At 38.2% G+C, this 17,178-nt stretch overlaps 1 protein-coding gene across 1 annotated transcript; it reads right to left on the bottom strand.

Annotated features, from left to right (window-relative positions):
• Window positions 1-231: 231 nt before the first annotated feature.
• Window positions 232-13,948, bottom strand: timm9 (translocase of inner mitochondrial membrane 9 homolog). The gene is made up of 5 exons (XM_041971257.1): window positions 13,909-13,948; window positions 9,172-9,223; window positions 8,747-8,793; window positions 1,012-1,107; window positions 232-717 (listed from the first exon to the last, which is right to left on the bottom strand). Exons 3-5 carry the CDS (start codon window positions 8,783-8,785, stop codon window positions 583-585), a joined length of 270 nt encoding a protein of 89 aa, XP_041827191.1. The 5' UTR covers window positions 8,786-8,793; window positions 9,172-9,223; window positions 13,909-13,948; the 3' UTR covers window positions 232-582.
• Window positions 13,949-17,178: the final 3,230 nt, after the last annotated feature.

Genomic DNA, 17,178 nt, shown 5'->3' with positions numbered 1-17,178 from the left:
GCCCAAGGAAACCAACAAACTGGATCTTGGCCTCCATCATGAGCTGCACCAGGACACGGTGTTTTCCACTCGTTTGACTGGAACGAGGCTAAATGATCACGTCTCCAAACTAATTAAGTCAAATCATGAAAACCTGAAAGTAAACAGGAACCATAAAATCGACAGAGATCCTAAAACTTCATTTTTGGTTTTTAATATTTTCTGACATTAATAATCACATTTTTACTAAAGAAAGACACAAAACAGACAAAAACAACGACAACAAAAAAATATCTCAATGAAAAAGTCCAGAAATTTCCACGTTAAAGGATACTTCACAGGTTCTTGTGCAGGAGATCCAGTTCAGTTTTGACCCTGTCCAGAAGAATGATGATGATGATGATGTTCCTGCTGAGCTTCAGGAGCTGAAGAATATCTTGTTAGTGAACCCTCCTGTGAGAATGTCGGGTCTGATGGTGCAGGTTGAAGCATTGGCTCAGTTTCAAACTGAAACCCAACATGATCAGCTTCAGTCTTCATTCTGGTGATCTTGGACCTGCTAGACCAGGAGCGGTCTGTCTCCGATCATGTTCTGAGACCGGTTCAGCGAGGCTGACCCAGAAGTCCAGCTTTAGCAGCCAGAGCCTCGTTTTGCTGGATGTGGTACTCCTGGAAACGCATGGAGATCCTCTGAGTCATCTTCAGATACTTCTGCAGGCAGGACTCGGAGCAGCTGGACTGGAACCACAGGAGGATCAATGTTAACGACAACACTGGTTCTCTGATCACAGATCACTGCAGGAATCAGTTTTTTACAAGCAACATGAGTGCCAGATTTCTGCTTCATGTTGGAAATAAAAACAAATTATTAACAGTCTGACTTGGCAGGATTTTTGATGACAGCGATGACGGTGATCAACCACACAAGGTGGATTTAAAGTTCACATTTATAAAGACAACATAATTCTGATGGTCTTATCACCAAAACCCTGACTGGACACCCAGAGTCAGCCTGGCTATTTTTTTCTTTACCTCCTCTGGCTTCACGTCTCTGGTGGTGAAATCTTTGACGCAGTCCATGAAGCAGTTCTCTGTCACTTTGTTGTACGTCCCCAGAAACTCTTTAAACTGGGAGAAGACAGAAACAGAAAGTTTCAGCTCTTATTTCTCATCAGAAAACAGACCTGCTGCATTTCTGAAACCTTCCTGTCTACATGTTGTGGTAAAAGTCTGTTAGATCTAATTCCTGAACTCAGACTATTTCTTTTACACCATTTCTTTATCCAGACCACAGCAGACAAACACCTCAGTTTATCATGAAGCAAGTGTGTGTGTGTGTGTGTGTGTGTGTGTGTGTGCAGAAGCCAAAAACAACACACACATCTGCAGAGTTCCCTTCTAAATGCCAGAACACCTGGACATGTGCACACATGGACCAGTTTCATGTCCTACCCTCTACAAGACCACATGTAACCATATATGGTAATAAAACAGCTGATCTACGATCAAACAGCTGATCGGAAATTAAACAGCTGGTTTCTGATGCTGAATCAAAACCAGGGGCCTTATTTATAAAGCTGGCGTAGGTACAAAAACCAAATATAGTCAACTTTTGAGATTTATAAAAACCAAACTTGCCGGGAAAATGTTTCTACCTCCACGGCAACTCTGACCCAGACACACTCGCAAAATCTGGGAAAACAGGAAACTAGGACACCAACAGTCGAGGTGGAGAGTCTGCTGCCAACATTTACCAGTCAGTAAAAGAAAATGCGAACAGTTTGGTCATTTATTCTAAGATCCAGCAGAGTGGGAAAGACTGGAGCATCTAGAAGTGATGCAACACTTATGAAACACAAGAGGTGGATTTCCTTTATTTATTCATTCTTACACAATCCTTTTGTAATTGTCCCAATTTCCATCAAGACACTCTCCATTTCCCGCAACTCCTTGGCCACGTTGTTAATAGTGGTGATGGTGTCCCTCTGCACCTGCAGGACTTCCTCTGAGGACACGGTGGTGCTGCGGTGCTACATGGAGTCTCTGGCTTCACCCTCTCCAACCACAGCTGCAGCACCACCACAGAACCAGTCTGAACACCCAGTAGCTATAAAGAAATATTATTTAACACTAAATTAACTGCTACCAGTCTCAGATGTATCTGTACACATTTATTTTATACATTAAAACAAAAGACGACATTACCGGCATCATTACTGACGCTTTTCTCCAAAACAATTTACTGTGGGCTGTAGCGTTTTGCCTAAGGCCCCAACTGGAAGGTTTACTGTCCACAACTGTGGGATTTAAACTTCGATCTCCCACATAACAGACAGATGCTCTACTGACTGAGATATTCAGCCATATGTTCCGATGTCTCTGACGTGATTTGCCTTTTGACACGGTGATGACGGCATCTGCCCCTACTCTGCCTTTCTGACACCAGTAATGTCCACGCCGTGCCCACCAATTAAACATTTTTACATTTTCCAACATGGTCCATCAGGATCTCAGTCTCACACCCCGAAAAATTCCGCTTAACTCCTTTTCCCTCCCGAGCCATCCTGGAAATGATGTGATGAATATGTATCGTAGGCGTCCACCTGACCATTTATAGCCACCATGTGGGCGTGGGAAGGCGTTGCCTCATGTGCACCTGCTTTACAGTTGATTCTGATTTAAGAACAGAAACAGGTGTAGGATGTATGTGCGCAGGCTTTTAGAAATCTGAAAGTTGAAGTGCACAGCATTTGCTTTTTGAGCAGCAGACACCACCTGTAGTTTGTTTTGTTACACACAGTTTTATAAATAATGCCCCAGAACTGAGAAAATTGACCTGATGCAGAACTTGTTCTCATGGTGTCCTCCAGGTCAGTGGTCTCCTGCCCAGGGTCAAAGGTCACAGTGTGATGCTTTCATGAAAAACATGTTAATAAATCATAACAGATCAATTCATCTAATGTCTGTGTGAGGATGCAGAGCACTGATCACTGCTGCGTTCACTGTCAGGAACAAAAATGCGTGTTTTCTGGATCTGCAGGATCTGTCTTCTTGACCTCTGAGGTCTTTACACTGGCTGCCTGTTTGTCAGAGAATAGACCTTAAAGTTCTGCTGCTGGTCTATAAAGCTCTGAATGGTTTAGGACCAAAATATATCAGTGACCTCCTGACCCAGTATGAACCTACCAGAACCCTCAGGTCATCTGGTTCCAGTTTCTTATCAGTTCCCAGAGCCAGAACCAGACATGGAGAAGCTGCATTCAGCTTCTATGCTCCACATGTCTGGAACAAACTCCCAGAAAGCCTCAGATCAGCTGAAACACTTAGTTTATTTAAATCCAGGTTAAAAACCACCTGTTCTCTGCTGCATTTCAGTAGTTTTTATTTAGAAGTTAAAATCTACATCTGGTTCTTTTAAGCTGGAATCATGTTTTAATATTGTCTTTCCACACTGAAATTTTATTTCTTGCATTTTATCTATTTTATTTTAGCATCTTCGTTCCGTTTTTATTTCATTAATTGCATTTCTTTTAATCTTTTTTTTAATGCAGTTGTCTTGCTTTCTGCACCCTGCTGAAATGTTTTATGTAAAGCACTTTGAATTGTCTTGTACATGAAATGTGCTATACAAATAAATTTGCCTTGCCTCCAGCATGTGGAAGCTGAGTCACTCTCAATGATGGATGCAAAAATTTAAAGTTATTATTAAAACCAAAACCAACTACATGCTCAGCTGTCTATAAGTTAATTTGGAGTTCTTTAAGATGGTTAACACAGCTAAGGGTGGAAAATGGACGGAGTTCATGCAGACAGAACTCTTCCTGGATCGCCCAGCCTCTTCTGTCTCAGGAGGTGGAGAAGTGATGATGAGGTGGTGTTGATAAAACACCGACTCTGATCTGAGGTGGCTTCTACTGTACAATGCTACAGTTATAAATATGTTAGTATTATAATTAGTGATATTAGAGTTTATGACTAGTTGGATCTAGAATCAACGTCTGACGCTGGTTTTCAGTGTGGACGGGTCAGAGCTTTTATACTGGTGAAAATCCCATCATCAAGTTTGTTTTCTATACATTTCAACCTGTCAACGCCTCGTCCAGCACAGACAGAAATCAGACCCTGGTGTGGGTCCTGGTCTGGGTCAAAAAACTGCTCATGCAAAACGGAAGGTTTTACAAATCTGAGCCAGGGGTTTCAGCCCACCGCAAACTGTTCCAGTTCATCTGGTCCAGATCTAATGAGTCCGTAGGAGTCCAGATACAGCAGGGTCCAGATAAATGGATATTTTGATTATCTAAATTTAGTTTGAGTTAATTGGTCTCAAATGCTGGTTGTCAACAGAAGTTTTGAGACTCTGGATACATGCATTTTGATACCAGACGAACCAATCATAGACTTTGCTCTTAGCTTTGATCCTGAACAAAAGGATCCGACAGGGTTCCTACAGGTTTTTACAAGTTAAATTTAAAACTTTTTAAGACTTTTTTAGGAAAACTTGGAACAGAATTTAATGCCCATCTCACCTCCACATTGGCAAAAATGATTGACTCCTAGAATTTAAAAAAATGCATTTACATCAGCAGTGACTGATTATTACAAGGACCTGGTGTGTGTATGTAAAGTGCCATGCTTCACTTATCTGAAATTAATTTTGGTAATATGCTGAACTAGAGAGGAAAGCTGTCCCTCTGCACGAACATATATAATAAACCTACCATCATCATGACAGCACTGCTTGGTTTGACTACAGGTGTTGTTGTGAATTTGATTTTATGTTGAGGCATATTATTGTGGTAAATAAGACTATAAAATACAAACAAAGTAGCTCCAACAGCAGGATAGGTTTTATTCAGCTATGGAGCCAATTCATCTGGAAGGTTTTAAGCAGCGGTGTCAAACGTGCGGCCGGGGGACCAAAACTAGTCTGTAGGATGAACTTTGTAAATCTGAAAATAACAGAATATGAACTTTTATTTTGATAAAAATCTGAACTCTGAGTTGATTAACTCTGAACTGTCAAACGCAGAGTTATCAGTTTCAAGACCAGCACTAACTATCAGTTCAAGCAACTCTGATTTCAATAAACTGATTAGATCGCACTCAGTAGTAGATAAGAGACTCCATCAGTAGAACACAGATGGAGTCTCCAGTCATCCAGTGGCTGGATGGCACATTAATGATACTCACTAAGCAAAAGGCTCGTGCACAGTTTCACAGCAACGGAACAAGAACTGGGGATGCTCCGATGCCATTTTTTCTGTCCAATACCAGACTGGGTATCTGCCGATACCGAGTACCAATCCGATACCTGTGTTATTTTATTAAAAGGACTATAAATTCTATTTTATGACAGTGGCATGGATCTGATTGACATGAGACTGATAAATCTTTGCTATAGCTAGTGTGTCCAATTATACTTTGGGTTGAATGTAATATGAACCATGAATCGCTAGTTTCCTCCTCAGATGAATAATAAACAACCGCAAAAAGAAAGATGGTGCAAGCAGCAGAGAAGCCGATCAGCTGATCACCAACAGCCGGTCACGGAACAACAGGAGGAGAAGTGCGTTAGTACAGACCTGCAGAAAACAGCTTCTTTTTTATCTTTAAATGAAAGAGTGCAAGTGTTGAACCCCCTCACCGGGAAAAATGTGGGGGATGAGGGAGCATTAATTCCGGTTTAAAAATGAACATAATTACATAAATTAGTTACTGTTGTTAGCGCGTTATTTTTGACAGTCTTAATATTTATTTATATAATTCATGTTTTATTAACACATGAAATCCACGTTGGCCACAGAACTGTTTTAATTATTGAGTAAATAAACTCGGATCAAAGAATTTCTATTAAAAACTATCTTGAAATCGGACGAACAGTGAACGTTTTCCACAAAGAACAGGGGCTGTTAACGCAGGACAATAAAATCTAAGACATTGTCTGTTATAGCGGTGGCTTTCTGGCTTTCTTCTGCAAATTACTCATGGTTTTTAAAAGCATTAACCAATGTTTGTTATTACTGTGGTTGGTTGCACATTTCCTTTAAAGAAACAAACTCGTGCTCTTTAATTTGATTTCAACCAAAATGCTTTATAAAGTCGCTGGTGGTAAATTTGGCAGCATTCATGTCGCCTCTGGAAACTTCAGCCCTGCATATGAGGCATGTCACTGTTTAGCCGGCGGGATTTTCTAACGAGTAATGACGCCAAATTACTAACATACCATTAATGCTAAATGTTAGCACAACAGTGACTCACGTGCAGCTACTTCTCTGCTTACCAACTCAAAGCAACAGTCACGCAAGACTGTAACTTCCTGTCTGTGTGTGGTTGCGTTTGGCAGGAAACAACGAATTATGATTCGGTTTCCATGGTATCGGATGATGTTTAGACAGAAATACTCACCGATACCAAAACCCCTTACTTTTGGTAGGATCAGTATTTCCAATGCTAGTATTGGTATCGGCCCATCCCTAACTAGAACAGTTAATGAATGCATGTATGAACAAATCCTGACTAAAATGTGCTTTATGCTGCATTAATACATTTTCCCATTATACTGTGTTATCTAAATGAATACAGGAGACAAATATACTGAATATACTGGACTGAATATAATTACTTATTTGCATCAACAGTGTAAATTTTGAAATTTATTTTGTTACTGTTCTATATTTACTTATAAATTTTGACTAATTCTGTCCTGATTGTAACTAATAAATAATCAAAAGAAAAAATAAAAATCATTCATTCAGATTTAAACATCTGATGATGCATCCCACCTTAGCTAATAAAAACCATCGGTATTGGTGCTGGTATCAGTGTTACTGGCGCTGTATTTACTTTGTATTGGAATGACACTAAATCTTGGGAGTATTGCACACAACTATTACATAGTACTACTTTAATTATGTACTTGTATTTATTTGCACTAAAACAAAACGGGGGGAAAGGGATTTTTTATTATTTCTATGCTATTAATCAAAGTGTGCTGTGTTTGGCCCCTGAACTAAAATGACTTTTACGCTCCTGGTTTAAAGGGTTTCTGAGATACACCAACAGTGTTAGACTCAAGAGTTTTTTTTTTTTTTTTATATATATATATATTTTGCAGATAAGGAAACAAATATTAAAATTACCCACATAAAATGACTCATCCATCTATACACTTACTTACTAGCCTATTATTGTTACTAGCGTTAACATGATTTAGATAATTAGATTTGTTTTATCTTTTTCAGCTGCAAGAACTGGCACTGGGAGAAATGGTGTCACACCAAATATTGTGACCATTGCATTATGTTATTGAAGGAGGCGCTGAAGCACATTTCAGCATCCTATCTGCATTTTTAAGCATTAAAAAGAGAGCAGATTGAGGTGTAATTTCATAACACAGCATTCGTGTCTCACTCACACTCGGAAGATTCTGAAATACTCCGACCAATGTTATGATTTCTTCAAGCCCCTTCCCTTTGTTTTAAAAGTTAGGATAATAATACAAAAAAAAGCAACCTAATATTTCAACTGATATTGAACTAAAATCCTTTTATGTATTTTTAAATGCGTCTTTCTTTATTATGTTTATTAAATGTACACAGAGGAGTTTGGATCAGTGAGGCCACGTGTTAGCATTTGTAATTAAGATTTTTTTTAAATAAACTTAATGTCAGTTCAGTTGAAATGGTTTCTTTCTGTGTATGATTAGTCTGGTTTTTAAGACAAATGAGCGAGATTGTAGAGACAAAAAATGATATGATTCCTTCAAATTGTTTATATTTATTAATATGTTATTACTTGTCTATGGTTTAATTAAAAGTCAGTTTTCTTTTAATACAGGACAAAAGCCTGGTACATGACATTGCTTTTCGTGGAATCAATCATAGTACTCCAGCATCTCTAAACTTATGCAATAAATGAAAACTTTGCTTTGAAGCGAAAGCAGTTCAGGACTAGCAGCGCCTCTTAGAGTCCCAGAATTTGATGGTCATAATATTCGGTGTCTCCTCTGTCTCTGGAGGCATCAGCCGGAATAAAATCAGTCCGACTCATCGTTCCTTACAAAGTGTAGCATAGAGAAAATTACATTTTTAGTAGGTTAGGTTTTATGTTTGCTGTAGAATTTTCTGTGATGTTTTGCAGAGTTAAAGTTGCACACAGTCATCTGGTTAAACACTGTAGTAGCTGTTTTTAAGGCTGCTACCTGTGCAGTTTCCACCACGGTTCCTCTTTGACTAGAATATAAAAGTTTGCCAACTGGAAAGATCATAGCTAATGAAAACATCTGCATTTGCTGAGCATCTGTATTCTGTGTGAAATCCGATCCCTGGTCTGAACGTATGTATCTCTTATTATACTGCTGTAAGGTTTTTTGGTTTAATAATCTCACACAAACTTACATCTAACTGTAAAGTGCAATTATTGGTTGCGTTTACTAGATTCATAAATGAATGGTACTGTTTTTACTCTTATAAATAACAGAGGAAAATAGGCTAATTAAAAAAAAAGTTAAAAAAAAAATCTGCTTTGATATATGTCGGATAATTTGACCAACTGCACTTTATTCCAGCTCTTGATCAAAGCGGTGAAACGTGTATTAAGACACTTTAGGAAGAATAAATCTGATTAAATAGTTTTAGTAAAACAGACACTTTCCATGTGGTTGCATCTGCGGGGTCACAGAACACGGTGGTCACAATATTTGGTGTGACAACGGTAAACGTAACATAATGATGCTGAGTTCTGTTTGTTTTATTTTCCCCCGACTTACCTGTTTGATCTGGTCGGATTCAGACACCTGGACCGCCATGAGTCTCTCTGTGGAGGCAATTAGTCACAATCAGCTCCTGCACCAGACCAGTTTAAAGAAACTTAAACATACACATCCCTTTCTTTCTGTCAGTTTTACTCCAGCTTCGCTCTTTAAATTTCCCATTGTAATAATTTCTAAACATTTTCATTTGTTTACTGGTTTCAGATAAATCAGTTTAGACTAAAAGTTTTCTTTAAAACAGGAACGTCATGTCGGACATGTTTCTCGTGCTCCTGTGTCGTTAGCTCCGAGGCTAACAGCTACCCCCTTAAGCTCCATGCTTCCTTCCTCCGGTCTTAATTTTTCCATCTATGATTATTTTTCTCAACAAAACAACAGAAAGACATCGTGTTAAACTCTGAAGAAATGTGTTTTATTGTTACCTGTGTGAGCGTGGGCTGCTGAGGCGCGTGAGGGTCGTGACAGCAGAGGGCTCAGGGTGACAGAACATGGAGGACACGGAGAGAAACACATCCGCAGATTCGTCACAGATTTCCAGCATTTTTTTTAAATATATACAATAACAATACACACACACACACACATGCTGAATTAAGCATTCAACGTAAACATTGTTTACTCAGATTAAGCAAGGAAAAAAGCTGTCAGAAACAAGAGAAGATACAGTAAAACAAGACACAATGCAATATACCGTGAAAGACAAGAAAAAATAAAGTTGCATTAAATAGAATAAATATTTTATTTATCGTAACCTTTCTGAGATATTTATGATTTAAGATTTAATCATTCTTCTAATAAGTAAATGAGGGTTTAATTTTGAAATAACTACGTCTATGAATAAAGAACGTTCTAATTAAAATATAAATGTTTAATGTTCAATCGTTTTGCTTTCATACGCCAAATAAAACAGTCCTATCAGACAGTGGAGAGAATAAAATGTTGTTTAATCGCAGCCAGGATTGTAAATCTGTCTATAACAGAAGTCCTGTTTCACACATAAAAAATAAATGCTTCAAACTCTCAACATTTCTCAAACAAAATAGCGTAATTTTATGTATTTAAGTTGAATTTAGACACCAAAAACTAATTAGTTGGAAACCATTTATTATATTATATGCAATTTAAAACCATTTTAAAGTGCATCTCGTTAATCACATGTTCGGACTGACGTTAAAAGGTTGAAAGTTGGAAAAAGGATAAAATGTGACGAAAGTGCCGCAGAAATGTCGGAGAACTCCCACAGTCGTGCTGCATTCAATGAACCTCATAGAACGTAAAACTTTGACGTCATTAACGATGAAATGTCATCTTACATTTCATAATATTAAGGCTACCTCATCTACAAAATAGTCAGGATACAGTGTTAAATGTAAACAAAAACAGAATTAAATTACTTCTAAATCTTATAACCCCATATTTTATTCCCAGTAGAGATAAACAACATACCACATGATGAAACTGAAAATATGAGCCGATAGTGAATCTGATGGCAGGAACACATCTGTAAAAAGTTGTAGTAGGAGCAACAAAAGGCTGGTTAGTAACATGACTGAATAGGAGCATTTCAATGAGGCAGAGTCTCTCAGATGCTGGACAGCTGTTTTATATCTAGAAAAGGTGGAACAATGCCAAAAAAAAAAAAAAAAAAAAGTTACTTAATATAAAATTGCAAAGAGTTTGCAGGTTAACGCTCTGTCATGCTCAGAAAAAGGCATATCCAAAGAGAAATCCAGAAACACCACCATCTTCTCTGGACCAAAAAAAATGGTCTGAGGCAAAGTGGAAAACTTTTCTGTGGAACAGAACAGTTTCACCATAGAACAGTTGGAACAAAGAAAGGAACAAAGTTTGAACTTATAATTCATTAATATATACAAATTTATACAAATATACATAGGCCAATAGATAAAACAAGGTTAAGTGTCATTTATCAAGTTACCATGTGATATCAAAACCAGGAAAAAACAAATTTATATTAATTATTGGATGTCATGACATTACATTACAAACCGGAAAAAAAGGGGAAAAAAAGGAGAACTCTCCTACTACTTTTTGGATAAGGGGGTGTATATTAACAGAATTATGTTATTAGCGAGTTAAACCTTCGTTGTGTATGTTCATTTGTTGAAATTACAATAAAGATCAATATTCCAAAAGTTTTTCATCCTGGCCTTCTTGTTTAAAATTACCTGACATGTAAATAAGTGTTTATTCCTACAATTTTGTGGAGAGACCTGAAAGAATATCAACGAAACGAAAAACTACCAACCATATATAAGATACTATACAAATTAAGTGTACATTTGTTACTATAAAAGTTATCAAAACAAAGTTAACGTCACAATCTCTCTTAAAATTAGTTTCCACTGGAACAGAAGGGATGGCCGCCATTTGTTTTGTTAATGACGGGATGCTGCCATCTGCTGGTTATTTTTGGAATAACAGCTCCGCTGCTCAGCAATGAAAGTAGCTGTACTGCTTGTGAAGGTGCTGCAGGCTTTCATAGAAAAGAAATTGCAAATATGAGTCCTTCAATGGTCCTTGAAGAAGAAAACTTGCTCTTCTATCTAGAATGTCAAAGTGAAAGCAAAAAAAAAAAAAAAAAAGAGAAAAGATCAATTACTCTGATCTTTTAAAAATAATTTATCTTTTATTTTTCATTTGTTGTGTTTTTTGCAATCTCTAATTATAACAAAAAACTACGGGTGAAACTGCCAACAACCGATGGTATTACAGCCCGCAACCCCAATAATAATAATAACAATAACAAACTGATGACACTGCCAGCAATTGATGGTGTTACAGCCTGCAACCCCCACGATTTTCAATGAAATGGCTTAACCCAGAGTCCTCAGCCAATGGAAGTGATTCAACAAAGATTCACCTTGAATTAAGACGTTTTCAAGGTTAAGGCGTTTTGAGCGCGTTCACGATGCGTTCGGAACGCGCATTTGGACGCACGGTTTTTGGCTAAAACGGCTTCGCTTTGAAAGGAGGTCAGTGATTTTCGCCTCATCGCGCAAGTTCCGTGGCAATGAATAAATGGAGAAGAAGCGACGTCGCCTCCCGTGTGTCGGTTAAGGTTGCCCTTATCATATAAGTTCATTATTACAGATTTTTTTATATATAGGTTTTTGTTTCTCATATTTTAAATAACATTTTGTCAATTTCTTCTGAGACTTTTTATTAACATTGAAAGATCGAGCAGCATCTGTAAGATCAGCTTTGGTTAGCACTATTCTACCTCTTAATGACATCTATTTGTGGTCAGAGGCAGTATTTTTTCTACATTTTGTCAAAAATCAGATCAACTTTCGAACTGCATCTAGTTTCTCTGTCTTTAGAAATGACAACACCTAACTAAAGGGTAGGTAAGGCTGGTGAAGTGTGTTCGAGGCATAGACTGTATGGCTCGACCTTAGGGGGTGCAGTGTCTTCATGAGCTTGTTTTTTTTTTTTTTTTTTTTTTTTAAATTATAATAGTTCTCGAAACATACAAAGACACACAGCACAGAATTCACATTACAGAAGATTAAGAACAATTAATTAATGGCAGGGGTTTTACACATAAAATAGTAAATGAAAAACTTATAAAAACACATTGAATTTGGAGAGACACTGTTTTTAAGACCGTTCTATTGTTGGAGGAAGACAGTACATATATAAAGCTTTACTTCTTTTATAAAACAGATACATGAAGGTTTGGTTTTGGTAACTTTGCATTTATGGATGAAAAATTGGCCAACAACAGGATAAGATTACATAAAAGGAAATAATCAACCAGCGCTTTTTTATAGTTTGTGAATACAAAGATAGAGCAGCATTAGACAGGGTAGTTTTTCCGCTTTGGGTAGCGGGATTTCAAAATAAAGTTCAAATTCATCATAGATATCCAAAATAAAACAGCAAACACCTCGCCACAAACCTCTGGTGTGTTCAGGATCCAGAACAGGTGGAGAACTGACTTATCAACACAATATCATTCCTAAACCAGTTGTCCAAAAATAAAGATTTATTCTTATAACAAATATCCTTGTTGTACCAAATGATGTACGTATTTGGAGAAAAATTATGTCTGAAAATAAGAGACCAGGCCAAAAGGGCGTGTTTATGGAAATTAGAGAGAGCGACAGGAATTCGGTCAATATTATAGTTAAATAATAAAAAAGTTTAGGCTACCATCATAAAATGGTGTAGAAGAAATTTTACTTACTATGCCTTATTGTTTCATATATTAATTTTGTTAAAGGTTTGTTTATCCCATTATTTCTTTCATTATATACATTTATTAATTTATTCATTGATTGTTAGTATATTACAGTTTTTGCATTGTACATTTTCCTCATCATGCTTTAATTCACTTTTAAGGTTTATTCTCTTCAAACACATATGCTTTGTTAAAAGTTCACTACGAGGGTAAGATGGCCAGACTGGTCTTGTGGAGACACAACTATGTGATACTGCTTGACGCCAGCTCTTGGAGTTGTGTGTCCACCCAAGGTCTTCAGGAAGTAGGATTCTTTTAACAAAAATGTATAACTCTTTGTTTTCCTCTTGCCTCCGCAGAGTCTCCTCTGACTTTATGCGAGATCCTTGCTGCAAGTATTTGTTCTTTTTCCTAATTAAACTTTGTAACACTTCGCTTTGTATTTAATTTTTCTACAACAATGGTGAAGAATAAAATGCCAAGTCGAGGTAGGTTATGTTATGGAGGCTTTTTTAATCCAGTTAACTTTGGTGTTAATTGTGAAAAAGTCAAGAAAGTTAAGACCTCCTTTATCATAGCTGTTCATCAACAGATTTTTTAATGTAATAGCTTTTGTTCTTCCAAAGCTGCAGAGCAACTGATCAACATTTTTACGAGTCCTTTTATCAACGTATACAGGTTTAGCTGTAAGTCTGGATATTCACTCTGCTTTAGAGAGGGAAGTTTTACCCCAAAGTGATAAATCTCTTTGGAGCCATGAGTTAATTTTTCTTTGTTCTTTCTAAAAACGGACAGAAGTTAAAATCATCTCATATTCTGATTCTTGGTAAGACTGAACTGAGCAGACAGATTGTCAGGATTGTATTTATGTTTTTCCCTTTTTTGCTACTTTTGTGACACAGAGATCCTACTGGGTATGGTGGTGGTAATGCTAACGGGAGATTCCACTCACCTGCTGCTGTTCGGCTCAGCCAGCCTACATAAGAGCCAGTCTGCAGTCCACTCGTTGCCAGATCGTTTCCTTACCTAGTAGTACAATGCCAATGTCACATTCTCTCCTGCCATTCCACAGTAAGCACGTCCCTGATCATCCACACCTGTCCCTGATCCTCTCATTCTGACACATTCACTCCAGTTCTGCCCCACAGCCAATCTCCCCTGATCAGTCACACCTGTTTCCCATTTACTCACCAGTCCTTATATTCCCCAGCACCACATTCACTCCCTGTCAGACCTTAACCTACGCACCCACATGGACTTGTTCCGTCTCCCTACACGGCTCCATGGTTCCCGCATGATGGGTCTACTCCTCATTTTCAGCATGTCGTAAGACCACACTTCTCCCTTTGATGTCAAATAAAGTCTATTAACCTTGTCTCTGAGAGGTCCACTGCATATCAGCCAGCCATTCAGAGATTCTTTGAGTTTAGTGTTCAGTCTGACTCCTAATGTTCCTGTTTTCATTGTTAACCTTTTACAGAAGAGTTCCGTTTCCAGTGTGGAAGACCCACCACGAGTCATCGTTTAGCCTGCTGCACCGCCACCACCTCTGCCTCTCTAGATTCCCCATATAAAGCTTTGTTACCACTTTACTGAATCTGCTGTCTGCTCCTTCCTGGTTCTGGTCTGTCTTCCTGCACACCCTAACATAAACGGCGGCCCACATTTAAAGAAAGACCTGAAACATTAGAGAATATTTAAATTTAGTGCTGGAGGGACTTGTGAAGAATGCTTTAGAAAGATTGTCGTATCATTAGCCAGTTTACTGATCTTGTCTCTCTGTCCAGAATAGACCTTTCCACTAACTATTTCTGATATAACTAGTAGCTGGGTAGATGGTAGGAATAAACAGGGCAACCTTGTCGTATTCTATGTTTAATTCAAAGTTTGGTAAAGTCCCACTCTTTAGTTTAAATGAGCATTTCTGTTAAGGTTTGTTTTACAGATAAAGATGAACTTGTTGAGTCAAAGCTTTGTAAAAGTCCAGGAAAAGAATAAAATGTCATTGTTAATCATTTCTGAATCTAATACGTGGGACACAAGTCTAATGTTATAAGTTTGTTTCTCTGGAGCATAATCTGTAAAACTCCGACAGCAGACCATCTGTCCCAGGTGATTTATTATTTTTCAGACCTTTAACTGAGTAACACTACTTTCTGTGAGACTGGACGATCCCAGAATTCTTGGTCGGCATCCTTATTTGCTAGGTGTTTTTCAAAGAGTTTAGAAACGTGGCAGCACTATTTTTACAGCATTTAAAGCTGTACAGGCTGCATCGCTGCACATGGCATCTATCTGGAGCTGGTCAGTTGTCTTATTTATAGAAGAAGAATGCAGAGTTTTGCTCACCTTTCTCTATCCACTGCCTTCTGGGTCTAATACAGTCACCTTCAACTTTAAATTATCTAATTTGTTCTGGTACTCAGTTTGTCTTTCTTTAGGTGACATTGCATCAGGAAGAATAGACAGGGCAGAAAGAGATTATATTTTCTTTGCTTTGCAAGGTTGCTGCAATATATTCTCAGAAATTTGCCTAATTTAAAGAATTCTCATTTTCTACCACAATCCTCCTCAGCCTCATTCCAACAGATCTGTAATAACTCTGACCGTAAGTCTGACGGTTTCATGGCAGAAAACAGAACAATTAAGTTTCCAGTAGGAAGCATGTGGGCGGCTGGAGGATGGGATAAAAGACAATGGTGCCTTTTGTCAGTCAAAGGGATAGAAAGAATTTCAGCACTTCTTTAAGATTATTTGAAATTAGCCAGAAGTCTATTCTAGATAAACTTGTTGCTCCAAGTGAAAATTCTGACAGAAGGGAATTTTTCTCTCCAGATATCTACAAAGTCAAATTTCTGCATGAGTGTTTTTAATTCCTGCAGAAATGCAGGAAGGAGGCCCTGGGGAAGACCCAGGACACGCTGGATGGACTACATCTCTCGGCTGGCCTGGGAACGCCTCAGGATCCCTCCGGATGAGCTGGTGAATGTGGCCGGGGAGAGGGAAGTCTAGGTTTCCCTGCTTAGGCAGCTGCCCCCGCGACCCGACTCCAGGTAAACGGCAGCAAATGGATGTTTTTAACTTTGCATTGGCATTATTTTGTGTATTTGTCTATTGTGTTATCCAAAGTAATATTAAAATCTCCACCAATAATCAAGTAAGCATGAGGAAATCTGAGCAGCCAGGAAAGAGTTCTGTTCTCCACCTCATTTAGGAAATTATCATGCATGAAGTTGGAGCCATAAAAGGTAAGTTATGAAATTGACATAAATATCAAAAACTTGAGACATACAGTGACCGTTCCTGTTGTGTGTAATGTAGTACCTGTAAAACTGTTTTTAGGTGTGCAAACACCATCTGATTGTTGTGAAGCATGTGAGAAATAACTCTCATTTCCCCACTGAGACCTCCAGAAATAAATATGACTGGTAATGGTGAGCGTCCTGAAGAAAACATCTCTTAAACCTCAGGCGCTGAGTGAAACAACAAAGACATAAATGTAACAGAAAAATGAACTCAGTCAGCTAAATAGTTTTTGACTATGAGAACTGCATGCGATGCGAGAGCAGCATCATAATGAGAAACTTACCTGCACAGGTGGCTTGTATTAAGCCAAGTTGATTCTTAAAGGACACAAACATCATTAGTTACAATGAATAGCTTGTTTCGCCTCAGTCTAGAAGAGGAATTTCCTTTCAATAAAGACACGACCACCCACAAAGTAGATAGACAGCTTTCCCAATCTTCCCAGATCTGTTCAACAGGGGCCACAGCTTCAACCTGGCTTCTGTGTCGGCTCTGCAGAGATCTTCTGTGAAGTGAAGACCGTTGTCTCGAAGGTGGAACGAATTCTTGGTTGCGGCCCAATCTGCTGCTCTGTGCACGCCACGTTGACTCAGCCAGCAGTTGTCTCCCATGATGAAATTCTCTCCTTAGCAGCAGCAGCTGTCTTCCCTCTTTCTTGAAATGGAAACATAAATATATAAACAAACAAACGCATGAATAAAACAAAGACACATTCCTCCTAAAGCAGTCAGGTCCAAGAACTGGACTGAAAACAAGCTAAAAAGCAGCCCAAGTCTAAAGAAAAACTCCAAACATGCAGAAAGCCTGGACTACTGATGATGGAAGAAACTAGAAAAGGTTCCAGGTTTAAAATGTTTCAGGAAAAGTTGAACTTATCTTGAGCAACAGAAACTACTGCCCAAGATAAGTTCAACGT

The sequence above is a fragment of the Melanotaenia boesemani genome, chromosome 20, assembly GCF_017639745.1.
Source record: "Melanotaenia boesemani isolate fMelBoe1 chromosome 20, fMelBoe1.pri, whole genome shotgun sequence".
NCBI lineage: Eukaryota > Metazoa > Chordata > Actinopteri > Atheriniformes > Melanotaeniidae > Melanotaenia > Melanotaenia boesemani.
Note: the sequence above shows the minus strand (reverse complement) of the source record. Positions and strands in the feature narration are given on the sequence as shown.